The 25,760-nt window shown below is 39.7% G+C and overlaps 2 protein-coding genes across 5 annotated transcripts; one reads left to right on the forward strand and one right to left on the reverse strand.

Moving 5' to 3' along the window:
* Positions 1–196: 196 nt before the first annotated feature.
* Positions 197–12,916, reverse strand: hnrnpk (heterogeneous nuclear ribonucleoprotein K). Of its 2 annotated transcripts, none has more exons than XM_031760334.2 (17): positions 12,841–12,916; positions 11,936–12,009; positions 11,663–11,726; positions 11,209–11,306; positions 10,855–10,911; positions 9,778–9,821; positions 8,154–8,226; positions 7,586–7,699; positions 7,273–7,401; positions 6,673–7,001; positions 6,071–6,118; positions 4,721–4,760; positions 3,563–3,578; positions 3,107–3,139; positions 2,943–3,010; positions 2,315–2,484; positions 197–1,052 (listed from the first exon to the last, which is right to left on the reverse strand). In XM_031760334.2, exons 3-17 carry the CDS (start codon positions 11,718–11,720, stop codon positions 1,022–1,024), a joined length of 1,308 nt encoding a protein of 435 aa, XP_031616194.1. In that variant the 5' UTR covers positions 11,721–11,726; positions 11,936–12,009; positions 12,841–12,916; the 3' UTR covers positions 197–1,021. The 2 variants fall into 2 exon arrangements, with proteins under 2 accessions (XP_031616194.1, XP_031616193.1); XM_031760333.2 differs by having other exon boundaries at positions 11,663–11,816; positions 12,841–12,912.
* On the forward strand, positions 2,977–23,034 carry rmi1 (RMI1, RecQ mediated genome instability 1, homolog (S. cerevisiae)). 3 transcript variants are annotated; one of them, XM_039620375.1, is made up of 9 exons: positions 2,977–3,034; positions 14,479–14,688; positions 16,035–16,145; positions 16,680–16,829; positions 19,175–19,245; positions 19,494–19,617; positions 19,790–19,865; positions 20,058–20,247; positions 20,993–23,034. In XM_039620375.1, the coding sequence occupies exons 1-9, from the start codon at positions 3,014–3,016 to the stop codon at positions 22,146–22,148; spliced, it is 2,109 nt and encodes a 702-aa protein (XP_039476309.1). In that variant the 5' UTR covers positions 2,977–3,013; the 3' UTR covers positions 22,149–23,034. The 3 variants fall into 3 exon arrangements, with proteins under 3 accessions (XP_039476309.1, XP_039476310.1, XP_031616188.1); XM_039620376.1 differs by lacking the exon at positions 2,977–3,034 and adding an exon at positions 12,013–12,084; XM_031760328.2 differs by lacking the exon at positions 2,977–3,034 and adding an exon at positions 12,987–13,277.
* The last annotated feature ends 2,726 nt before the right edge of the window (positions 23,035–25,760 follow it).

The raw sequence follows: 25,760 nt of genomic DNA on the forward strand, positions 1-25,760 counted from the left end.
ACTCTTCAATCACAAGCCTGCAGTATTGTAGGGTCTTTGTCATACAATATAAAGTGCCTTTAAGGAACTGTTGTGTTTGGCGGTATATTAATAAAACAGCATTGAACTGAAGACACTTAGAAACTGATGTAGACCAGAAATGTGAATAAAAAAAATAAAATAAAAACATAAGTTCAAAGAACACAGTCATTAAAGATTTAGTAAAAATCATCAAGCATCATCTTTATTCATCTTATAATTTGAAAATGGGGAGTCTACAGCATGGGCACATGGAGAGCAGGAAACTGCAGGGACAATGAGGTTCAATATCCTTTTTTTCTCTTCTCCTTCCAAATTTCTAATAAAATGCCAACAAATTTCTAGCTACATTTTTCCATTTGTGAGGAATAAATCAAAGATTTCAGCTGCTTCATCAGACAACTGCTATATTCACACAAATCCCAACATAAACATCCCAAAAATCCAGTCTGAAAGGGTTAAGTCCCCCACAGTTCTCAAAAAGAAAATAAAAGGAATAAGCTTACATTCTGCATGTTGCACAGAGTGGTAATGTAGTACAACTGGGTGCGAAGGAACCAATATAGACTACAGAAAGCACACCAAACCCACACACGCCGACATGTGCTTACATGTACGCACAAAAGATTTCCACCAAGTCACAAACACACACGCGTCATAAAAAAAAACAAAGCAAAAACAAAAACAAAGCCATCCAAAAAATAAAGGTTATGTTTATTTCTGTGAAAAGTCTGAAGGATAATTTGTTATCTGTGTTAGAAAAAAGCAAGTGTGTATCTGATAAACTAATGGATTACACTCTTAAAAATGCAGAACATCTACATTTTCTCTTATGCACAGGAATGTTGGACATTTATTTCATTAAAAAATACAAAAATAAAATTAAGAAAAAACCAAAAGACACCCACAATCCAGAATAGTCTGAAGGGGATGCGCTGGGAAGGGCAGAAAGGTTGAGGAAGGAGGGGCAATCTCATTCTTCTTCACTTTGAGCCTCCTTGGTCTACAGCAAATGACCAGAGTACTGCTTCACACTGAAATAAAAAGAGTGAGAAAATAAACAACACACACAAGGGCGGGGGAAAAACGAAAAAAAAAAAAAAAAAAAAAAAAAAAAAAAAAGCACGTTGCAAGCCAATGGTATTGTAAATATGAGTGGGAGCATGAATGTGGAGTGGAAAGAGACAGCGAATAGGAGAGAGGCAGAGGAAAGAGAGGATGAAGATGTGACTGAAGTGCCTGAAAGAGTATGAGGAAGACGAGGAAAATAGCAGGGTGTGGTTAGCCCTTGTGTCTAAGCAGGTGCAGCACACTGAAAGGGAGGAAGGAGAGAAAGGAAGAGGGAGGAAGGGTTAGTTAGCATGGCAACACTACCCTACTCAAGAGAAAGGGCGGCAGGTCTACAGCTGTATTAGCATTCGGGCAGTAGCATCAACAAGGAAGTAGTGTGTATTATACGTGCCTACTGGTTGCCAAGGGAGACAGAAGAGGAGGAGCCTGTGCTATTTGGCAGACTGTGATTTGTTGTCGGTTGCTCTAACTAAAAACAACAAAATCACTAGTCTTCCACACAGCAGCAGCCAGGGGAAGAATCAATCCACTCCCTGCTTCACAGTGAAACGGCTCTGATGGCAAACGGACTGTTTCTTTTTTCTGCTTTTTCTTTTTTTCATGATTATTTAACAATCATATTTCAGGGGACAGATGTGACAGTCAACGAAATATGCCTATCACATCAACCCTTAATAAACAAAACAAAAAAAACAAACATGTTACGTGATGTGTACAACAACTGTTAAGCTTGTCTGTTCCGTCACAGCCATTTCATGTAAGAGGAAGGTTTGTACTAGTTGCACGTTGCATGGGAAGAAAGGAAGGGGGTTAGTGAAGAAAAGACAGCAGGCAACAGAATTTCAGAAACCCAACAAAAAGTGGACTAACAGGATGTAATTTCAATATAACATATTTACAACCTCAACCAAACCTTTCCCCTATTAATGTGAGGTTCAACGAATTGAGGGAAGATTAATCTTTCACACATGAGCAGCTCTTCTCAGCATAAGTAAACAAGACTGCACTTTTTGAGAGGGTTGCATCATGATGCAACCCTCACTCATGAGAGGTCAGTTGACCACTGAACAGTTTGATTGAGGTTTTCTAAAAGTTCAAAACTAACATTACAAGTTACTGAGCCTTGTAAACACAACTTGAAGATATAACTACAACTAGCATGCTAGACCAAGAATTTCTAAATCGAAAACAGGATAAAAGTCACCGAGCCCATGTTAGGACTTGCCTGTTCTGTAGGAGGTATTGGGCATTCTGGATCTGATCCTGGGTGCCAGAAATGGTAATGATTCGGTCCTCAGAACCCTCCAGAGGTTCATCAATCTTGATGGAGGCCCCAGACTCATGGCGGATCTGTTTGATCCGCTGGCCTCCCTTACCAATGATAGAGCCAGCCAACTGTACCGAGTAAAGAAAGAGGGGTGGTGAACAAAGGGGGGGGGGGGGTAAATTATTTTAGGTTCTGGGACTAAAGGTGCATGTAGGTTGACAAATCTAGAGAACAAATTGGAGACGCAAAACACAGAAAAGCTTTACTCAGGAGAAAGGGGGAAAAAAGAATCAATGAAAATACATCTTGAAATTATTTTAGGTAGTGTTTAGTTTTTAATAAACCCAATAATTAGACATTAAATGACTTGTCTACTGTGGATATTCTGTGGCCATATTTTAGCTGCTGCACACCTAACGGCAACTCTCACACACACAAAGTTAAATGCCACAATTATAATGACAGAGTGCAGATAACATGCTTGGATTGCAATGTACAGTTCCAATCTTTATATGAGGCACAGTGGACGAATAAAAATGATCTTCCTTAGGTGTAAGTTTACAGTTCTATATTGTCATTCACTCACATCTTTAGGGATCGTCACTTGTGTGGTAATGACAGGGCCACCCATGTCGTTATAGGAGCCACGACCACCTGATGGCAAGAAGAAGAGGAAAGGTAAGAAAAGGAAAAAAAAAAAAAAAAGCAATCTTTTCTAATCACGTTGACTGATGAAGTGTAGAGGCTCACCTGACTGGTAGCTATCCCATGAGGAACTGTTATCTGAGCAGGAGGGGAAACAAAAAGAACACTCAGTGATCGCCACCAAGACAGGCCAACAGTTGTTCAAATGATCCCCCTTGATACTAAACTTAAACCCATAAGTGGGTACAGATGGCAAAGAAATCAAGTAATTTGTTAAATCATATTTAAATTTCTACCTAATCCTTAACATTTGCTGGAAACATGTTTAAAATCAAATGTCATTGCAAACAAATTTCTTTAAAATTCACAATACAGATTTAAATTAACATTCCAAATACATTAGCTGCAATATCCTTTTAGCCCATTTATATTTATAACATATGAGAAAATATTGTCACCACACTAAATTATTAAGAATTCTCCAACCTGCACTGCTGATTAAGACGTTAACAGCATTGTAACCACATCCTTGTCACACAATACAGGATGCTTAGCACTTACCATATCCTCCGCCACTCTGTAAGAAACACACAGAAACACAGACTGGTTACATACAGCACAATGAAATCCTTTCATCTTTACATCCCACATGAACGGAGAGATCGTACGCAAAAATGCACGGATGCTGAAGCTGCAGCATCCATGGAGTAGACTAAACTAAAAGCCACCCAGTATTTCATCCATAATACAGACTCCTCCTCCTTCTCTCCCTCCATCCCCCCTTCCCATCTCTCCTTGCATCTCCATCAGCCCCCATTTTCAGCTGCTATTCAGCTGCTGCTGTCACCAGGGCAACAAGCAATTCAAATAGCTGTTGCTGAGCAACGGCAGGCAGTATCCTGCCAGCTCTCAGAGAGGGAGAGGGAGAGCGAGGGAGAGAGACCTTCCAGTCTGTCAACAAAGCATTATTAGTGCTTAGCAACCAACCACGGCCACCCCCTACCTCCCTACCCTTCCAACACCCTCCCTCACTTTACAGGAAAAACAGGCTGGCCGTGAAAAGTACACAGTAAGAGGGCAATTATAGTTGATTATTATGGGGTGTCTCCGGCTGTGGTGATTACGGTCATTTGGTGGGATGGTTTACACCATGCCAAAGCTAGCTTGGATCCATGGCTCATCTGAGTGTATGCACATTCATTTGCACGAGTGACGACGTAATGTCAACTACAATTACCACCTTGTTATTTTATACTTCCGCCAACCAATCAAATTTCAACTTACATCCATGCCTGCCCAGCCCTGCCCTTCTGTATGTAAAAAGTTATCACTTAACCATTTTATCCTCTTTGGCATTTATGATCAGTTTCATGGTTACATAATTACACAATATATAATGAGCTGTTTCAAACCGTTTTTGATCTTTGGCCACCAAAATGAAACCAGTTCATACTCTAGTCCAAACAAACTTGTGCCAAATTTTAAGAAATTCCCCTCTATCAGACAGATGTACAGAAAGAAAACCTAGAAACAAATCCCTCTGGTTATGGCAGTTGATCACATGCTGACTTGATAAACCATTATTGTCATGACAGGATAATGGGACAATCACAGCATATTGTGTGGCGATAGGACCAACAAGTATGCTAGGTTGTGGACGCTGGCACCCAGTGAGATGCTAGTACCAGAGCCGCGTGCATTTAGCAAAGGGTCACTAACCATGCTATCGCTGTAGCGATCCGGTCTGCCTCTTCTGTCACTGGTGATGGAAGGGAGGGGTGGGCAGAAACACAGAGAGAGGGAGATGTGGGTTGGGGTGGAAAGAAATAGAAAAAGCTTAGAAAAATGCTTGACAACATTCCAAAGAAAATTTCTGGTCCAGGTCAAACTGCACACACACGCTGAGCAAGATTACAGTATAAACACATTTCCTCTCAGCCATCTTCCCACACAGTAACAGGAACAGCTCTGACAGTGTTATGGTGAGAGGAGTGACAGGTGGTGGTGATGATGATCAGAGCCAAGGGCTGCTGAATTTTCCCCCCCCTACACGACTGAGCTAAAATAAAGAAGACTGAAGAAACACATTTGGATCTACTTCGTACTTTTGCTTTTCTTAAGAACATACATGCACAGATGTTAATATTGTGATAACAGTCTCAGCATAACTTAATATCACATAGTGCTTTTGCTAGAATCTTTCCCCACGTTTTGTTAATAATATCAAAGCTTTCTTGACATTAGAAAAATGTCTTAGAGATATCCTCAACAAGGCTATCGTCAGGGTATCATAATAGCTTTGTTCTTGTTTTGTCATCGCAGAGCTTACATTTTAGAATTTTTAATAGCCCTGCCCATAGTTTGATACCCAACATAATTTTCTTAATTGGTTTATTTCAGGTTGGATTTAAGAGTCCAAACTGAAGCAAAATTATACATCTCTACATATTAAAAATTTTTAAATCACAAGCTGGCATGTGAAAGCATGCCCCTTAGCAGGGGCTGTAAGTGACAAGCATCACATCAGCACATGACCCTCACACACCACCACAAAATAACCATCTAATGAGTAGCACAATGAATGGGTTACCAACACAAGGAAGAGCTTGTCATACAGTGTTTCTGTAGTGTCCTACAAAGCACTCCAAATAAATGGGCTGAACATGTGAATGTAGGTTAGGGTACTACAAAACAAACCGTAGTGGATGTAGTATTTAGTAGTTAGCAATACGAAAAAGAGTAAATCTTTTAGTTTCTCAAAAATGAGCAGAAAATGTGTAGAGCAGAGGAAACAGGGTTATGTAGGGATACCTTAACAATTAATTTTCATAAACTCCAGACAAATTGTCCATTTCATTTGTGAATGTAAATTTAGGCTTTCAGCAGTAGCGAATCACTCCAAACATAGACCGATGGGCAAAATCCCACTGGCGTTAACATGAAGTGTTAACGCCAGAACATCTACTTATAATGCGACAAAGGCAGAGAATACAAACCAACTGAAATGTCAAAGTATCCCTGTTGAGATTAGTTAGGAGTTTAGTCAAAGGTTTAGGGGCAGAAACTTACTTTGACCTCTCATCTGAGCCGCGGTACGAGTCATAGTAACGATCATCTCTGTGGGCAAGATGGAGATGGGGGTCGGCAAAAACAAATAAACGCACAAAAAAAAAAAAAAAAAAAAAAAAGAAGATAAACACACCCAGACAATGATGAGCACATACACTTAATGATATGATAACCACTCAATAACAAACAGAATACTGGACTTAGTTCGTCTTACACAAGACAACTGAACCAAGTTGACCCTGAACAGAATGCATCTGAATGGAAAGAAGGCACCTGAAGAGATTAAGCTCTGTATATGGACATGTAGGAGGAAAATGAGCAAGTGCTCTTGAATGTAGAGGGTTTTATTGTTTTTTTTTTTAACATCTCAAACTCGAGAAGCGCTAAACAGGAGTAAAAGGACTCAACTTCGAACTCGAATGTTTATATAGTCATTAAGCTCTATAGTATTCAGCAAATCAGTGAATGCTTACAAGATGGGCAATGTATTCGTATTATAATAAACTCACTTAAGTGGACATGCCTTGGGACAAGACTGATTTGTGCACAAGAAAAAGCAAAGCAGGAGAGCAAACTGTATGTTATCTCTGCTCATCTCTTACCCTCTGTGTGGGTGTCCCATTGGCATGTTGCGTCCACGGCTACTCCCTCTACCAACCCTACTCGGGTGTGGTGGAGGAGGACCTCGGCGGGGGCTCATTTCATCGTAATCTCGACGTGAGGGAGGCATGGGTCCCCGTCCCCCTCTACTTGAGGGCATTCGGTCAAAGCTGCGCTCTCCATGGCTGGACCGGCTACCGCGCATTGGGAAACCTCCCATTGGTCTGCGTCCACCCCCTCTCTCCTCAAACATCATGGTAAACCCACCGTATTCATACGTTTCATCGTAGAAGTTGGGGTCATAGGGCTGTGTACGGCCCTTTATGGGAGCCTGAAACAGTGTGACAGAACATTCAGGCCTGCTCAGAGCGTCAAATTAATTTACAAGAAAACAGATGGATCATGCGCAACAATATTATTATTATTTACTTATTATTATTATATGGTTTAAGTTCTGTGAAATTATCATGGATTTCATACTGAATTAAAACTCCCAACCAAACCTAAGGCAACTTGAAACTGAAAAAAAAAGACCCCGATATATCAGCAATATTCAATATATAAATAGCCACAATAAACTACTTCAGAATAGATAACCTTACTTCAGATATGAGCTCCAGCATAGTCTTGATACACTCCACCACTCTCTCCGTTTTACCACCAACCAGAACTACACGGTCTGTCGACTGGGGACAACACTCCTGAAACAGCTTGATGCTGGTCTTTGTGTTCTGGAGACAAATACAGACACACACATGAGTGGACAAAGAAAACAGATGCTCATTTAACAAAATCCCAAGGCCATCCATTTATTAGGGAAAGACAGATGAACAGAAGATGGCAGTTAAATCAAGTCTATGAATAATATAAATTTACAAACATAACAAAAACAAATCTCCATTTTTTTGAAGATACCTCACGCAGCTCCTTGATCTTGGCTCCCTTCACGCCAATGATAGAACCAGCCAGGCTTTGGTGGATCAGCAGACGGAGCTCACAGTCAAAATCCATCCCATTGTATTGCTGGTACTGCACGGGACATTTAACGTGTTCAAACCATAATACAAATTTTATACATCGATACATCTCAACCTCATACACCTCCTGATTGCCAATGGGAATGAGCATACTCAACCTAAAATGTAGCTTACACTCTTACAGTGAATTAAAATTCGAATATTTATTCTTTAAAAAAAACAAACCAAAAAAAACAATTAATGGTAGATAGAGGCACATAGAAACAGTGTTCTACATAGTCACATCAGACTGCCGACACAAGCAATCAGAAAGCCTTTAAACTAGTGAAGTTTGACCTTAAAAACTACATACTGGCAAACGCACTCAATCCTACAACAAGCATATGAAATTTTCAAAGTATCTCTGCAAAGCAACTCACATTTGCAACAACTAGTTTTGCAATAACTTAAAATTCAGAGGGGGAAAAATAAATAATTAAATAAAATGGGGGTATAAAAGTGCTCACCTCTTCCAGTGTTGGGATAATCTTCAGCAGGATTTCTCCAACAGTCTCAATGTCTGCACTGATGCTCAGGATGCTTCAGAATTCATCCATGTGTAACAATTAGAGGGTGGGGTTGGGGTGCCGGCAAGGCAACCCAGGAGGAAGGGAACAACATTTTAGATTATAGAATTCATACCATCCCCCTTTTTGCCATAGAAAAAACTGTCAAACACCAAATAAAGATTCAATAAGACTAACACAGCTAAATTAAATATTTGCGTCCAGTTTTTTTTTCCCTTTCTAAACTTTACATGTTAGGTCAAGGTTGTTTTTTTGTTGTTGTTTTTTAACCTCTCTAACTGACAAAAAGCTGGCACCCAAACAATGCAATGAAAAGGAAAGTCTTTGTCCAGAGAAGGAAAGCAAAGAGACAAAATTAAAAGGACCCAAAGAAAAGTGACTGCATTTGGTGACCACTGAAGAGGGGAGACAAGGGAGGTTTGAGGAGGAACTGGCAGGAAGGAGCACCAATGGTGCCAAAGAAATCTTAAAGTAGAGTTTGGTGGATGCAAACCACAAACATTTTGACCACAAAGACCCCAAAATGTGCAAAACAGTACGTTTAAAAGCGCAGAGGAAAATTAAATAAATAACCCCCTTGGTTTTTTTTTTTTTTTTTTTAAATTATGTGCAACCTTTTTTTCTTTAAAACAAATAAATAAATAGTTTGGACAGTCAATTTGTAGTTAAAATGTTGGTGTCCGCACCCACCCAGTGACAGTACAATAAACACTAGTTACTGAGAAGGAAAACTTAAGCACAGTTTTTACATGGGAGCAGAATGGTAGGCAGTTGAAGAGTAAAAGAGCAGATTACACCATGGTAAATGAAGTCTGCCACCACTCGAGTTTGCTTTGGTTGCTTTTTAAGGGGATGGGAGAAGCAATAAATATAAAACCAAAGAATGCAAAAATGAGTAGGACAGAGATATCCTGTATTTTCAATGGCTTCAGCAGTCAACCAAGTTCAGATAAAGCAGAAGACAGGAAAGGAAAACAAAAAAACCACAACACTTGAATCTCAGCTTGCCTTTTGCGTTTCAGAATGGATGGACTACTGCAGTTTATCAATATAAAAGAAGGGCTTCACAAGGAAGGAATGGGATGATGAAGCAAGTGAGCACATGAAACTAACAAAAATTAAAAATAACATCAGTATATCCACTCTGAAAGGGGGAGGGAAGTGAAAACATGAAAGATAAAGAGGATAGATGATCAATTTAAAAAAAAAACAAAACAAAAACAAACAAACAAAAAAGAAACCACAAAAACACACGGACATATTGCACAGATTATAGCAAAGATTTAAAAAGATAGTGGCAGAAAAACCCTGACAACACCAGCCTAAGTTTAAATGCTAACGTGACTTTAAAAATGGCATATAAAAGGTTGTTCACATGGCTTTTACTGGATCAACAGGCAGATTTGGACATGAACGTATTTAGGCATTTTGACTCAGGCTAATATATTGTGTGAACAGGTAGTTTAAAAATACAGTGACTGGACAGAGGCAGGATGACTATTCATCTCTTCTTGTTTATTTGACCTGTAGTCAGGCAGTGAGAGGGAGGAGCTTAGGGACATACCGCTCAGGCCCACTGCTGTCTGGGACTGACACACTGGCTTTGTACTGGGCGTGGCATGGGCAGGGGCCAGGGCCATTCGAGCACAGATGTCAATCAAGTAAGGCGCCCGTTTAAGGACAGGGCACGATTATGGGCAGGGCCAACCAGGGTGTCAGGTGGGCGGGCGCAGGAGGGGCCATCCAGAACATGGGCAACAGAGGAGGAAGTGGGCAAAAAAGTAAACAGTAAAATAATAAACAAGGGGAGAGGGAAGAGGGAAGAGGAATACATTTTTAATATACAGGCTCTACACTGTTCAAATGTTACTTTAATTTGATTCTCTCAGAGATTGGTTTGTCAAAGAGAGAAAAGGAGGAAAAGTGACATTGGAAAATGGGTAATGGCATATCATTATCATGAAGAGTTCAATGTTGGGGAATAAACCAGAGACAGTGAGAAAAGAGGGGGACAACAAATTTTTGAGGGCTAGAGAAAGAGTCAATGAAACTGAATGAATTAACAACTGGCCTGTTTGTCTAAACACAAAAAAGAAGGAAAAAAACGTTAGCTTGAGCAGCAGGTGACCTTACAAACTCAGCACTGTGCTCATAAATTTAAATTAACAGGAGCACCAGTGTTTCCACAACAGCAGTGTGACAATAAATTATCATTGTGAAGAAACAAATGGACATGAAATTGGGTCTTTGTGCCTAGGGATAGTTTAGCTTAGATGATTACATAATGTTCATGTGAGAAGAAAAACAAAACAAAAAACAAAGATAAACACAACCCCAAATGGTTTGTCAGAGGACCTAATGAACAGGAGGCTTATAAACTTTCCTTCAGCTATCCACTGCCTTGTTTACATGGAAGAAAATACCAAAGCTAAATATTTAAATATATTTGAATCACTATTACTGTAATAAAATTTTTTTTTTAAAAAAACGAAACAAAAACTGCTGTCCCATAAGAGAGGCTAGTCGGGTTTTAGAGGCCAGTGGAAAGAGAGAGGGAGATAGAGATAGAAACACTATAGAATAAAAAATTAAAATCCTAAACAAAATTAAAATTCAGGCTGCATAGAATAGATGTACTCACGTCTGTACGCAGGGCTTTGATGTTTTTGCCACCCTTCCCAATTACAGCTCCTGCATTCTAAAAAACACAAAGAACAGATAAGAGGCGTAAATATTAATTATGGTGCTGCAATTAACAGACATTACAATTAAATGTGAGGAGAAGTACTGTATGAATATAATGAAGCCTGGAAATTAATTATTCAAAGGCATAAATGTAATGAGGAGAACAAAAAGAAAGCCATGAAAAAATAAATTTTAAAAAATGGTCTGAGTAGGAGAAATTGTCAGGGCTACCCACAAGAATGAGACAAAAATATAAATAATCACATAAAGGTTCAACATGAAATGTGAAATGAAAGGGGAGCTGATTTACTTTGCTCTGCAGGAGGATGCGAAGCTCAACCATCTCATCCGAGTTCCTGGAGCGCTTGAATGATTTCTGCTCATCTGCATCCTCAGCGGGGCGCTTACCTGGCAAAAGGAGATAAAAACACAGCATGACAACGCTGCGCAAGCGTGCACGTGCACACACACACACGCACGCTTCAACAAGATAAATTAAATATTCAGTCTAAAGAGAAAAGTGATTTCAAACTGTTCTCCCATTATAAGGTAAACATATACAAATCTCCCTCTGCACATCTAAGAAAGAAAAGACTTCTTTGAATACACAAACACAATTTTAAACATAGACCAGTGAATATTTAGGTACCTTACTGTAACATAAAAAAGTAATTACTTTAATCTCCAAATATACAGATTTGCCAACCCTGTCCAAAATCTGATGCACTTAAACAACATACAAAACTTTAAAATAAGGTTTTTACCATTAGTCTCTGTGTTGCTGAATGAAGTCTCTTCTTGCTGATCAATATCTGTCTCCATGGTCTTCTAATAGAAGAATAGAAGAGCCGAACACCTCGATCAGGGATAGAGATGGTAGCAATTGGGAGGGAGAAGCAGAAAACTGGCCCCTGTGAGCTGAGTATTTTTGTTATCATTGTAAGAGCAAGAAAAAAAAGAAGAAATTAGACAAATCATCTGAGTAAAGTAGATCGCAGGAGTGACATGGAAGAAACTGGCCGATCCCAGAGACTCACCGATATTTATTACGTGAACAAGGGCGTGTTGAGAGGCGGAACTACCGGAGCAAGAACCAAACAACTCCTGCGACCTGAAAGAGAGGGAGAGGCTAATTTAAAATACTGAAATGATGGCATATAAATAGAGAGCGCGAGAAGACAGTTTGGTAAGCACCAATGATAGGTTTAAATTCTTGTATTTTACCGGAAGTAACCGATAATCAACTAAGACCACTGTTATCAGAATGCTAAATGTTATCAGCGGTAATGTGATCACGCACGGGGTTTGTTTGGCTGAAGAGAGGAGAAACCGCCACAGCTTTATAATCAGGAGTTAAATAGTTAACATTAACATTTAATGGCAGACCAAAAAATAACTTCTGCTCTTACAGTTGCTAAAAACAACAAGGCGAGTGTTTTTTTTAAGTAATATATACTATATTAACCAACAGCAGCCAATAGATAGTTAACTGGTGACCAAATCGAAAGTAAGCTGGTCCGGTTAAAGCTAACACAGGGACCGTTGCCTAAGCTGCGGTTAGCCGCCGGCGGAGCTAACCAGCCCGCAGTGAAACGCTTCGAGTTTTTGCGCTCACATTGAAATTTAGAACTTCACTACTACTCTGCACCACTTAGCTCTTCAAATGCGAACAGGAACTCGACACGGATCTAACGTGAACGAGTTGCTAAAACATAACCAATCGATCAATACAAAGAGTACACTAAGCCGCGCACGCTAGCAGCTAGCTACTTTCGCCATGTTGCCTTAATTTCGGTTGAGCACAAACGCAGCCAAGCAGAGCGGGTTGCACCAAACAAGCAACACAGCGAACAAATAAACATTAAAGACGTAGTTCTTATTATAGTAGCCGTGCAGTTCAACAACACAAAAAGCACACCAAATATATCTTCAAAACACAAACCTGCAGCGCAACACCTCGCTCGTTGCCTCTTCCTTCTCCACCGAACCTGGAAATAAAATGATAAGACGACTCACCGTGTGCTAATTGGCTGAACAGAGAGCAACTCAAGCAGGCGATAAATCCGATTGGCTACAACGAACGCCAATCACGAGAACCGAGGCGGTACGTACCAGTCTGTTTCCGGACACGGATCGACTGCTAACAGTGGCTCTTCTAGTTATTCCAGTTTAGAAAGATGCGATTTGCAAGGCTAATGGTCACGTTTTTCAGACACGAGTGTTTGGTTTAAGGCATTCTGTTGTGAGTAGGGACCTCTGCCGCTGGATGCTTGTGTTCAGGTTTGTTATATAAGTAGGCTGGGTTAATCAACTTTGGCGCCTTTCTACCTACCTACTTGTGCAATACTTGATGGAAGAGTCTGCCCCCGTGCTTCTCAGGTAACATATACACAGCAGCTAAATGGTTATAAACACTTTTATTTGGTAAAGTTTTTCTTACCCGATATCTCTTTCATGCTCCCCAACAGAAGGGTTGGACAATGTTGGGGAAAATATATAATTTTTCTGATATTTTCGCAGTCTCGATTTGATTTGAAATGCATATTCTCAAAGCTGAATTTCATGTTGTTCGTCATACTTTACGTTTAAACGCACAACTGCATGAAATACCTGCAAAACATAAACATAAATTTTGTAAGGTAAGGATAATGATAAAGACATCCGAAATATTTGTCGTAATTGCACTGTTTTCATTGGCGATTTCAATTTAAAATTAATAAACTGTTCAGTCCTGCAACATCTATTTACGTCTGCTTAAGATCACGTGCAGAGACAGTGTGGTTACCTTGTTCAAATAACCCAAGAAAACAATCGGATACAATAATATTATGTCCTTGTTATAAAACAGTCTTTTCTAAATGGCCCCAGTGGTTTGAGGGCTTTACAATGAGACTAGTGCACAAAAAAGCTCATCCTGCAATCTAGTGAGGTTTAACATTCCCTTTACCTTGAATTATTATTAATTTTTTTGCCTATTTGGAGTACTCACTTAGAAAAGAAAATAAGATAAACTGCAAGGCCAAATTTCATCTAAGAGGCCTCATTTAAATCCGTCATGGGTCACTGGGGACTCAGCTCAGGGATCGTTGTAAATTAAATGTAGAATTTTATCTCTTCTCATAATTTGCACGTACAATACAGTCAAGTTAAAACTACATTAAGTAAAACAAACAAACGGTGCACTACAGATAACTACTGTGTTGCATTTTTTTTGCCTGACCACCACCAGACACCTCAGCTGTACACTTACATATTTTTGTAAATACAGTTTTTATTTATATAATGTTCACTACCATCTTAATTTATTTTTTTAGTGTTTACTGTGTAATAGACAGTTACACAACAGTCTTTTTAACCTTTTGTTGTGATTTTGTAATTTTTTTCTGCACACGTAATTTTGTTCAGTCATTGCATCAGTGATGTATTGACTGAATGACAATAAAAAATGTGAATCTCATTAAAACTCTAAATGTGTTATTGAGTAATTAATGAGAAGTGCAACTATGATATGAATACCTGAATTTAAAAAATGTGGCTAAAGCAGCTTCAGAGAATAACTACAGTCTGTATATTCTGACAGAAAGCAGCTGGGAAAGCAGAAGAGAGCCAAATACACTCAGAGGGAGAGATGACTCCTGGGATTCAGGCAGTGGTACGTGCTACCCAAGCATGGCTGCAGTCCTCCTGGCATGTCCAGGTGCCCTTTGCCTGGCTAGAAGCCTGTGTGGAGTGGCTACAAGGAGAGGCAGGAGGAGCAGCTCATCTGTCACAGCAGCAAATCAACCAGCAGGTAGGCAGGATGTGCGACTGTCTGAGTGTACAACTCGATAGACAGAAATCAAATGCTTTGTTTTTGTCAACAAAAGTCTCAGGATTCCTTTCCTACCTGTTTCTGGATATTTCTTCAGAGCTCCAGAAACTCCAGAATAGATTAAGAGGTCTTGTTTGCACTTATTGTCTTATAGGATGTTCGCCCACTTATTATGACATGGGTTAAGTATGGGTCACATGATAGAAGGTGGTGAGGGGGTGGATGGTTGCCCCAATTTTTGCTCAAAGATGGCTACTGGCTTCGACGTGAACATGTGGATTTGATGTGGTTATGCACATTTTATCACTCTTGGTAGAATAACCCAGTTTGAGCTGAATAACATCTGTGACACAGCAGTTAGTTTGTGTCTCTTCCTTTTTTGCATTCATGTGAGCTACATATTTGCAAAATCCTCCACAGATATGCACAAAGCCTGCACAAATATGCAGCTAGCAGAAGGCAAAACTCAAACAACCCTGGGGCTGATAACCAAGAAACAGAAGCCCAAGACCATACACATTTCTATCACTGTCAGCTGAGAACAAGGAGCTCATGCTAGAGTAGGTAATAATGAGCAAATGTGGGTGACTGAAGAGTGAAAGGACACATTCTGGTCTGACAAATCCTGGTTTCTGTTACAACGAGTTGATGGCAGCATGAATCCATCCTACTCGGCGTCAGCTGTCGCAGCTTGCAGTGGTGTCATGTGGGGAATATTTCCCTGCATTGACGCATCATTTGTATGACACAGTGTACCAAAATATTGTTGTCGAACAGCTGTGCTCCTTTTTGGCCAAAGTTGTCTTTTTTTGTTGTTTTTTTTTCCACTACGTGCTTGAAGAGGACAAAGTTTCTTGTTTTTTTTGTTTGTTTTTTTTAAGGCACAAATAATCACCTCATGGTTTCAGGAGCATGCCGGTTCATTCAAGCGGTCCTGAGATCTCAACTCTGTAGAGCATGTTCATATTATAAACAAGAAATAAAATATCTGCAGGCATTGCTAACACTACTGAAGCACTGAATTCATCCGAATCCCTGTGACATTTCTCTCTTACTCTCTTAAATCATTTTTCTGTAGAGTTTCTACTTTTTTTCTGGATCTGAGTCACCGGTATCTGCAGGTAGCTTTGCACCAAAGCTTCCTTTAAAATAAAGGGTTATTTTAACTGTGCGTCATTTAAAATACATATACATATAACAAAAGAATAAATTATGGGACTGGAAGTGAACATAATAGGTCCACTCTATGTCTAACTGCTGCTAAATGACAGTAAGAACTTGCAGTGAACCACAAATGAATCTCACTGATTGATGTGGTTTTTCAGGCGCTGGACCAATGGCTGTTAACAGACCTCAGAGACCTGGACTTTCCTGTCCTGCCTGAAGGGCTCGCTCAAGCCCAGAAGACTGAGCTCAGTGGCACCTTCTGCGTCCAGGTACAAACTTTCATGTTACACAGTTCATCCAGTTTCTTTATTTATTTTTGTTGTTGTTGGGGACAGTTCTGGTCATATTTTCAACAAAAAACCAAATTTTTAAAAAGCGTGTAAAAACAGCAAACAATGGGCTGAGAACAATATGTGCTTTAACAGCATAAAACCTGAACTAAATCACATAAAGGAAAATCACTCAGCTTTTCACATGGGGAGGGGGGTATTTAGGCGTTCCTGCTGCATTTATTTACCGTAACCGACCCGTAATTTTGGAAAGTAGTCTAAAATTGGAGTTTTTGTGTGTATTGTGTGTATGTTTGTTATCGTTGTTACTTTTGCTTTTGTGACTTTTTTGCGTGCATCGGAGAGGGAAAAAAATTGGAAAGCAAGCTCTTGAGGAAATATAGCGCTTGAGTTAATGGTGATGATTAATTTGGGCTGTGCATGCAGATAACTCACCTTGCTGGTGACACCAACGCTCGATTGATCATCGTGCACGGAAATGGAAACATGACAAGAGGTCCAACTCTGTTTTAGGTTGACTCATTATTGGACATCAGTCAGCCAGCGTATGGTCAGCTGCAGAAGTGGAGGGGCACAGATTGTGCCAATGACGAGGTGTCTGCAGTCACACAGACCACCCAGAGGCCCTGGGAAGCCAAACCCACCCGTATGCTACTATTGCAGGTCAGAGTCGTATGTGAATCATAGTTGCCATAAAAAAAAAAAAATCTCAATTGAGTTACAGTAAAAGCCTTTTGAATGAATGCCTTTATGTAGATAACAGCAGCGTTAACCTTAAAAAGCAGGCATTGAATATGCGATGATGCTAGTCGTCTTCTTTCTAACTAAGACACAAGTTTGGGTCACAAAAGGGAGGTCAAAAATTGCAGATTTAAAACTTAAAATTTCATTTTAAAGCTTTGGCTTTTTGCATCATCCGGCATCCTGCGTTTGTCTGTGTCTTAGTAGCTTTTCAGCGTCTCACAGACAAACAGAAAAACATTCATGCACTTCCTGTAGAGACAGAGCTTTAAACTGTGTTGTTAATAGAAAAGATTGTCTGGACTCGTCTTGACTGCAGTGGCACGCAGTGTGTCCAGCACTTATCTGTGACCAGACTTTATCTTTGTATGTTTGGTTGAATGGAATAATTCTGCTTCTCTTCCTGACTGAATCAGAGCGGACGGTACCATCAGTGAGAGCATATGAAAGAGTAAATTGCAGGAATATATGAGGCAGACTCTAATTTCCACCATAAGTAATATACTTTTCAGTGTATGTTTTTTCTTTTCTTCAAGAACAGTGCAGGTGTTGCTTAGAAACGTTCCTGTGGCTTTTAATATTATTTTAACTGTTTCTCAGACCATTTTTGATCAAAGAGTCGTGGGATGGAAAAACTTAACGACAGTTATAAATGATGCTGGCATCGCTGCATAAAGCAGGGTTATCAAGCAGATTAGCTTTGACCAGGACAGGACAGGACAGCCAGCATGTATAATCATATTAAAATAAATAGGAATAACAGTTATTTCCATACTGAATCAGTCTACATGGGTTTTAGAGTCTAAATAACTTACACTGCTGTGGAAAATTATTTATTATTCCCGATTTATTTTTCTTTTCTTTTTTTTTGCATATTTGTCACACTGGCATGTTTCAGATCATCAAACAATTTTGCATTTTTAAACAATAATATACAAACATAAACTTGGTAAATATAAATTACTGTTTTAGAACTGTGTGAAAAAATAATTGCCCCTAAATATCATAGCTGGCTGTGACACCTTTGGCACCAAGAACTGCAATCAAGTGTTTGTGATAACTGAGTGAGTTGTTCACATCACTGTGGAGGAATTTTGGCCCCCTCATCTTTTCAGAATTATTGTCATTCAGCCACACTGGAGGGTTTTTGAGTATCAATGACCTGTTTAAGGTTATGTTACAGTATCCAGAGTTATTATAAGTCCAGACTTTGACCACAGACACTCCAAAACCTCCTCCTTTCATTTTTTTTTGAGTCATTCAGAGGAGGATTGGCTCGTGTGTTTAGGATCAAACTGATGGAAGGACATTCTCCTTCAGGATTTTCTGGCAGAGATCAGAATTCATTCAATTACTACAAGTCATCCTGAAGCAGCAAAACAGCCCCAGACCATGTTTGACCACTGGTATGATGTTGTTCTTATTAAATGCTGTGTTAGTTTTACACCAGATGTAACGAGACTCAAACCTTCCAGAAAGTTCAACTTTACGCTTATCAGTCCACAGACTTTTTTTCCCTAAAATATGTACATACATCCCAAAATAGATGTTGTTCTGGAGTCTTTTGTGTCCTCCTGGATGAGCTGTCGGTGAGCTCTTAGAGTAATTTTAGCAGGCTGTCCACTTCTGGGGAAGCTTCACCACTGTTCCATGTTTTCTCCATTAGTGGATAAAACTTTAGAAGTGGTTTTGTAATCATTTCCAGACTGATAGCTGTCAGTGACTTTTTCTCAGCTGTTTTGAGTTTCTTTAGATTGTGTTAGTTTAAATCATTTCTTGATTCAGCAGGTTTGGTAGTAAACGTGGTTGTGGCTAATCTAATTGAACTCAGTTTATTTTTAAAAGTGTTCATGTTTGGATAGTCTTTTTCCCTTATTTAGTGAAATCGTAAATTAAATTAAATTTACTAATTTACTCAAATGCACAAGTCATCTACTATGTTTTTTTGTTTAAAAAAAAATTATTTTCCTTTATGCCTTAATACGTCTACATTCATAAGTAAATAGCAGTTGCAAAGCTGTTAAGCTTAGGCCCAGATATTTCTGTCTAAATCCAAAACCCTCACATATTTATGATAACCTCCAGACAACAGCCGACAGGGTCTCAGATTACTACAGAAAATGAACTGAAAAATTCACACAACTGTCTTTTAATCTGTTTAATTCACACAAAAAGAGAAACACACTTTTGTTGTAGATTTGCACAAATGTCATCATGATCTTTTTATCATTTGCGTGTTTTCTGATCAAACATGTTTGATTGCACAGGTGACAGATGGAGTTCAGAGCCTGGAGGCCATGGAGTATCAGCCGATCCCGGCTCTCAGCGCGGCACTCAGGTTAAGGATTGATCTGTAAAACATGCTACTGCAGTATCGTGTCTTTTTACTGCTAGTTATTTGAAAAAATTTAAAGGGCACATGTCTCCCTAAAATGAAGTAAAAATCTTTTCCTCCTAACAATATTGCCTCGAGTTTTATAGAAACACAAGTATCCAAGCAAAACGAGAAATGGAATGAAATGTTGTTGTTATTGTTAATTAAAAATAAGAACTGGACATTTCCTGAAATGTTGCTGACTCTTGCAGGCCCGGTGCAAAACTGCAGCTGCAAGGAAAGATGGTTTGCAGACTTGGTGTTTTGCTTTTGGGGCCGTCCAACATCAAAATCCTCGGTGGTGAGGTCGAAGACCTGGTGGACAGGAATAACCAGGTAAGCTCTAACAATTTCTTGTACTTTTTGTCTCATTTAAAATAAATATGTTTCTGCTGATTTCTCTTTTCTTGTATAAAACTACACAAAGATATTATAAGATTTTTTTTATAGCAATTAGATGGAGTACACTATACACATTCAGTGGCTTATTTTGGTACTGTTGTGATAGGGCAGGATGCTTTGTCGGACACTGGGACTTCCTGAGCAGCAGCAGGAAGGAGAGGAGGCTCCAGCACAACAACAAGGTATATATTAGACTCTGTGTATATTCAAAGATCATACATCATCGGCACAATGTGACACTACATACAATTTATTAGAAATTTAGACATTCTGTCTTATATGGCTTTGCTTTTTTCTTTAATCTAACCTGCCCATTTTTGAAATTATACTAACATATATGTTGTTGTGTTTTTTTCTTTTTCCTTATTTTTAAGGTAACCAGGAAGTGGATGACCTGGATCTTGGTGATGCAGAGCTGTTAGCCAGTCTCGAGGCCCAAGAGGAAGTTGAAATGCTTCAGGTTGAACCTGCCCGAGACAGCGGCTACAGCACGCTGCGTGAGGCTTCCACTCAGTCTTCGAGAAGCTCGTCCGTCAGGAGCTTTGTCTCATCCGCTTCGTCCAGGTGGGTGGTAAACAATGTGATGTCTTGACATTTCGATGCTGCAAAGCCTCACTTTGCACTGTCGTGGAAATATATCATGGCATTTCTAATTTTAACATCACTTTTATCTTCAGGAAAAAAAAAAAAGACTTTAAGATGGTTTTAACGCATTCGTCTTACAGCGTCTTCACAAAGTTTTCTAATAAAATGTCTTTACATCCCTGCGGCCGGTGACGAGAACAACATTCTTAACAAATACGTACTGAAGGCAGTATACCTACAGCAGGAGGAGAAATCACAGGGTAGATTCAAATGTCACAACAATTTCCGTTTTATTTAAAGTTCATCAATTTCCTGAAGAGACAGAAGCTGCTGAGAATAAAGTGGAACGTACACCGGTCATTTGGAGATGGAGGAAAAAGACAGTTCATATGTCATGATATAAAATGCTAAGCGAGTTGTGCAGGGTACAATTATTTCCAGTAGGAATGAACTGCAGAGTCACTAGTTTACACTGACCTCATTGACTTATACAGACAAATAACATTGTCTCATATTTATCTGTTATATTGTTTCAATGTTGTGATGATAAATATTCAAGGATGGGATGATGCAAAGTGTTGTCGCTACAGTTTTTTAAAAATTTATGTCTGTGTGAACTTCTTTGTCCAGTCTTCTTTGTACGCTTTGAACAATGAACTGATTAACCCCGATGATTTAAAAGCCCTGTTAACTCAGTCCAACATAATTTGCTGTTGTCTTTCAGAAGTGAACTCTCCACCCGCTCTGACAGAGGTGGATCGACCCGAAGCAGCAGAAATGGTTTAGACCAGGGTTACCTAAATGATGACGAACACGCGGAACCTGACCTCTTTGACTCAGTGCCCCCCGATGCAGTTCATCAACAGATCCAAGATCACAGCATGGCAGACGAAGACTTTCCTGATGAAGACTTTGACGACCTTCCCCTGGATGAGTTGGACAGTGTGATTTTCCAGGAAAATGAAAATGTCCCCACACCATCTGACAGCAGTTACAGAAACACACCACAGAACAGCAGAATAACAGGAAATCCCAACAGAGCAACAAAACCCCAAGCTGCTCTGTTTGAATCATACACTTTGAGTGGCTCTGGGTCACGACTTGGATCTATCAACTCCAGATCCAGCCCACAGAAAAGGGACACTAGAGAAGCTTCTGAGCAATTAACCAGGACAACTCCCGAGCTATTTCTTTCTCCAGCAGCTTCAGAGGCAGCACGTGAATTAGATTTGGCTGCTAATGACGAGATTGATTTTGTGGATGAAGATATGGACTGCATTTTGGAAGAGGCAGAAACCAGTGGGAAGACTAGAGGACCAAATGAGATCCCTGTTCAGCATAGGTCTAGTAGAGACACGGAGAGCACTAGCTACGAAACAGAAGCTTCAAGATCGTCCAAACAAAATGCTCAGAGTGGCAGCAGACTCCCTCCTGTCACTCTGACCTCTCCACCCTTTACATACTTGTGCTTGCTAGAAAATTTAATGTCCAAACCACTTCTCCACATCATGGAGATCCATGTCAAAGCTTTCATTGTGACTCTCTTGGGAAAACTGACCAGCAGTAATGGCGTTTGGAGTGTTTCTGCTACAATATCTGACGGGACCGGTTACCTGGACGTGGAGCTGTCCAATGAAGTTTTGACAGGCCTGCTGGGCTTCTCGGTAGCAGAGAAGGGAGCCCTGAAGCGTGACCCGTCCCGGAGAGGTGAGCTGGATGCGGGGATGAGGAGATGCCAGGAAGAGCTCGTGGACATGTGCTGCATTATGACTGTTATTGTTCAACCGGAGGGCAGGAAAGCGGTGGTGACCAAAGTGGACCCCGTCAGTGAGAAAATACTCCAGGAGCTCGAGCAGAGGGTGAGGGACGGGAGAAAATAAACATAGTGGTTGAGGGGAAGTGGGCGATAATGAGAAAATTGCAGGCAGCGGAAAAGTATATTGCCCTTAAGCAGAGATAAAAAATTGCTAACAAAACTGTGGCAGATGTAACATCACTCAGTGGCCTTGAAAGTTTTCTTTTCATGTAATGAAACTAATAGTTGCACTGCGTGGAAGGAAAAAAAAAATCACGCTAGTTTCAGACTGAGGTAGTTATTTTAATTGGTGATCAACCTGCCCTTCTGCTTCAGATTTGGAGAGCAGAAGGTGTGAAATGATGATCAGCATCCCATCTGCTCCATGTGAATGTGACGTTCTGCCATTTGTCATTGGAGGATTTCATTCATCTATTGTGTTGTTTTCCGCTTAGAATGCGCTGCATTGCTCACAAGCACACTAAACAGATTCAACAAACAAAGGTGGTTATGTGCAAATCAGATCAGACATCCCGGTTTTCAAGGCCCCAAATTCTGCTTAATGCTGAAAAGTACCCGAAGCTCAGGGCGAAGTATACGAGATGAGAGGAGGGAAGTTGGGGGTGGGGTGTTCATCGTCTGATTGTGGTAATGAATTGCCAGCCTTTGCATTCATTCAGTACAACCATTACTTCTTACTGAAAAGTGATTGAATAGCCAAGGGCAATGCGGGTCTTTAATAAACTCCCTCAGAGAAGAATGAGAGGAAAGAAAGATAAAGGAGAGGCCATGAGCTTCGATTATTTCTGTTCATTACAGAGCCTCGTCTGTTTTTGTCTTTTAAGAACACGCATACCACAAATTTAATGCATTGTCTGCATTTACTGTATCTTGAACGTTTTTATATATACATTTTTTTGTCTTGCGCTCTGTGACTAATAAAAATGTGCACGCCCTTGTTGCTATGCTTATCTTTTCTTTCTGAGCGTTGTGTTTTTTCCAGTTTAGCTGAATAACGTTATAAAGCAGTCTGCCTCACAGATACACCGTGTTTCATTTGGTCTGTATCAAACGCAGCTGTTGGATATTCACTGTTTAAGCACACAGTATTTAAAAGTATCTCTAATTACTGCCTGGGCTTCTTTAGAGGAGTCAGAGATCTCGCTTTCAGATGAAACATTTTAAGAATTTCTGCCACATAAATTACAGTGTCTCTTCTGCCTTGTCTACATCTTCTCTTAGGTGTGATAATGAGCAAAACACAGGCTATTAAAATGTATGTTATATGCTTAGAATTGTGTTTCTGTGGTGGGAGGGCACCTGCATGTATATTGTAGTCTTATGCCACTGTGTGCACTTCCATTCAGGTAGCCGGTCTTGGTTCATTAAGAGCTAATCAGCTTGAACATCTAAATCAGGACCCTGCTATGCATGTTGATAGCCTGTTATGTGCTAATGAAGCTGAATTTGGTGGAGGGCTGGGTGAGGAAGGGGGAAAGCAGCAACCCATAGGGAGATACAAGTGGAATAACTATTGGGTGATAGAGTAAATGAACTGAGAGGGGAGTGCTTGTTCACCGGGTATGAAAGCAAACCAGCAGTCTGCTCCCCATATTATTGGGTGGCTGTATGGTGAGTAACCAGGACTACACAATACATTTATTTCCTGTTTATATGCAGTCATGCTACAGAAACCTTGAGTGCACTTTATAAGTACCATCAAGTTTAAAGAGCTGTCACTGATTTAGCTCCGTCAGCACACAATGGTTGTTCACTCATAGCTGTTAATTACCCAGAGCTATAAGAGGCTAAAGAGATCGATCAATAAAAAAAAAAGGTTCAGTTTTACACAAAGTTTTAAGGTTTTTATTTATTTTCTAAATGAAAAATACAGTTTATTTCATATGGGTGTAGAGCAAAGAGGTCCACCTCATTTATTGACTTCATTGACCCCAGAGAGTCACAGATTCCTAAAGACAAATGGAGAGATTGTACACAGTTACCTTGATGATAGATATCAGTATGTACAAATAAAATAAATTTCACTCCAGTTTAATAAAGGTTACTTGTGGACTTCAGCCCTACTGTTTATATTGTAAGTAAATGATTAAAACTCACTTTATTTTCTAAAGAAACTATTATATGTATGTATATATATATATATATAATGCTGTGGAAAAAGTTGAGAAGAGCCTCTGGATGTAGTGGAAAAGAAACTGAAAACTTGGAAGAAACTGGCGTTATTAATAAATTCTAGCAAAATGTGTATTACGTTTAGTAGCAGGGATAATAAAAAAATCCAACCCCTTTTTGGGGGGGTTTCAATCTTGGGTTGGAGGAATGCAAAATAAAGTCAGGTTTATGATGAAATGTTGAAATGGGAAGATTGTATGAAACTAGATTGTGAGACAAAAAGATAGCAGTAAGATGTAGCACAGCGGTGTGGTCATTAGCAGGATGCTTCAGGTTGAGCAGTTCAAAGACAAAGTTAGAGAGCCAAGGTGGTTTGGGCATGTGCAGAGGACGGACGCTGTATATACATAGGGCAAAAGATCTTAGATCTGGAGCTCACAGGCAACAGTAAAAGAGGGAACCTTAGAGAAGATTTGTGGATATAGTGAAGGAGGACATGCAGATGGTTGGTGTGACAGAGAAGCATGCTATGGACTGTGGTGACCAACCGAAAGTAGAAGTGTGAAATTAAATTTGATAACTAACCATCATTTATGTTGGGAGGCTAATAAACAATTTTAAAAAGTGCAAAACTGTTTCAATATCCTATAAAACCAAACATATCTTAATTCAGAAATCCTTATAGATGCTACATCTGTGTGGGGGAAACACATTCAAAACAGACACTAACCCAGTTTATATCCTACAGAATAAAGCTGTAAAAATCATTGGCAGCCAATGGATTATTCATTAAACTGCACAACATAAAATTTTAGAATCTAACACTGCAGTGATAATGTACAACACACAAAGTAATCTTCTTCCAGACTGTATTCAGCCATGGTTTGAAATTGGAGCGATAAAGTATGAACCCAGAGGGAAAGCCAGGACATCTGGAGCGGTTGTGCCAGGAATGTGTGGCTTGCTATATCATTTATTTATTTAATGTTTTTTTCTCTTTTTTGTTGTTGTTGAAAACATTTTACTGAAGTGAAGGGTTTGAGTACTCCTTCCCCCACTGCTGTATATGAAGCATTTTACTGCAGACAGTCAATTACTACAATGTACGAGGTCAGGGAACAAATAAAGAGGAGACAAGCCAAACATTTCAGCATTTTTGCCATTACTATGACCTTATCACTAATTCCTCTAAAACGTATGGCTCATGCACTATGGGTTGGGGGTTCTTTTGAAAGCAGGTTGAAAGTTTTGTGGGGAAATAAATATATATATATATATATATTATTTTTACCTTTTAAAAGTTTTTCAGTAGCACATGATAAAAAATACATTTAGAAGCAGCATGAGAAAGTACTCGAATGCCCTAGCCTTTCATTTTGAAAATTATTTCCTCGATTATGTTGGTTTTCCACTTTTGTCTCAGTCCGGAGCGGAAGCAGGGGACAAAATAAGCTTTTCATTCCCCTGCGAGTTTGGATGTACCTTTCCAAATTGCAAATAGCGGGCAAGTCGTGAAGGGACGGAGCACACGCAGGCGACAGAGAGAGCACCGTGTTAATTTTCT

This window comes from Oreochromis aureus, linkage group 12, assembly GCF_013358895.1.
Source record: "Oreochromis aureus strain Israel breed Guangdong linkage group 12, ZZ_aureus, whole genome shotgun sequence".
In the NCBI taxonomy this organism is placed as follows: domain Eukaryota; kingdom Metazoa; phylum Chordata; class Actinopteri; order Cichliformes; family Cichlidae; genus Oreochromis; species Oreochromis aureus.

What these genes read in the sequence shown, in the direction of transcription:
- hnrnpk (XM_031760334.2), bottom strand. Translation starts at nt 11,720, where the DNA reads ATGGAGACAGATATTGATCAGCAAGAAGAGACTTCATTCAGCAACACA. An exon ending in ATGGGACACCCACACAGAGG is followed by an intron (nt 6,119 to 6,672) that starts GTAAGAGATGAG and finishes TCTTGCCCACAG; the next exon opens with AGATGATCGTTACTATGACT. An exon ending in ATGGGATAGCTACCAGTCAG is followed by an intron (nt 3,011 to 3,106) that starts GTGAGCCTCTAC and finishes TCTTGCCATCAG; the next exon opens with GTGGTCGTGGCTCCTATAAC.
- rmi1 (XM_039620375.1), top strand. Translation starts at nt 3,014, where the DNA reads ATGGCAAGAAGAAGAGGAAAG. An exon ending in TGGCAAGAAGAAGAGGAAAG is followed by an intron (nt 3,035 to 14,478) that starts GTAAGAAAAGGA and finishes ATATTCTGACAG; the next exon opens with AAAGCAGCTGGGAAAGCAGA. An exon ending in GGCTCCAGCACAACAACAAG is followed by an intron (nt 19,866 to 20,057) that starts GTATATATTAGA and finishes CTTATTTTTAAG; the next exon opens with GTAACCAGGAAGTGGATGAC.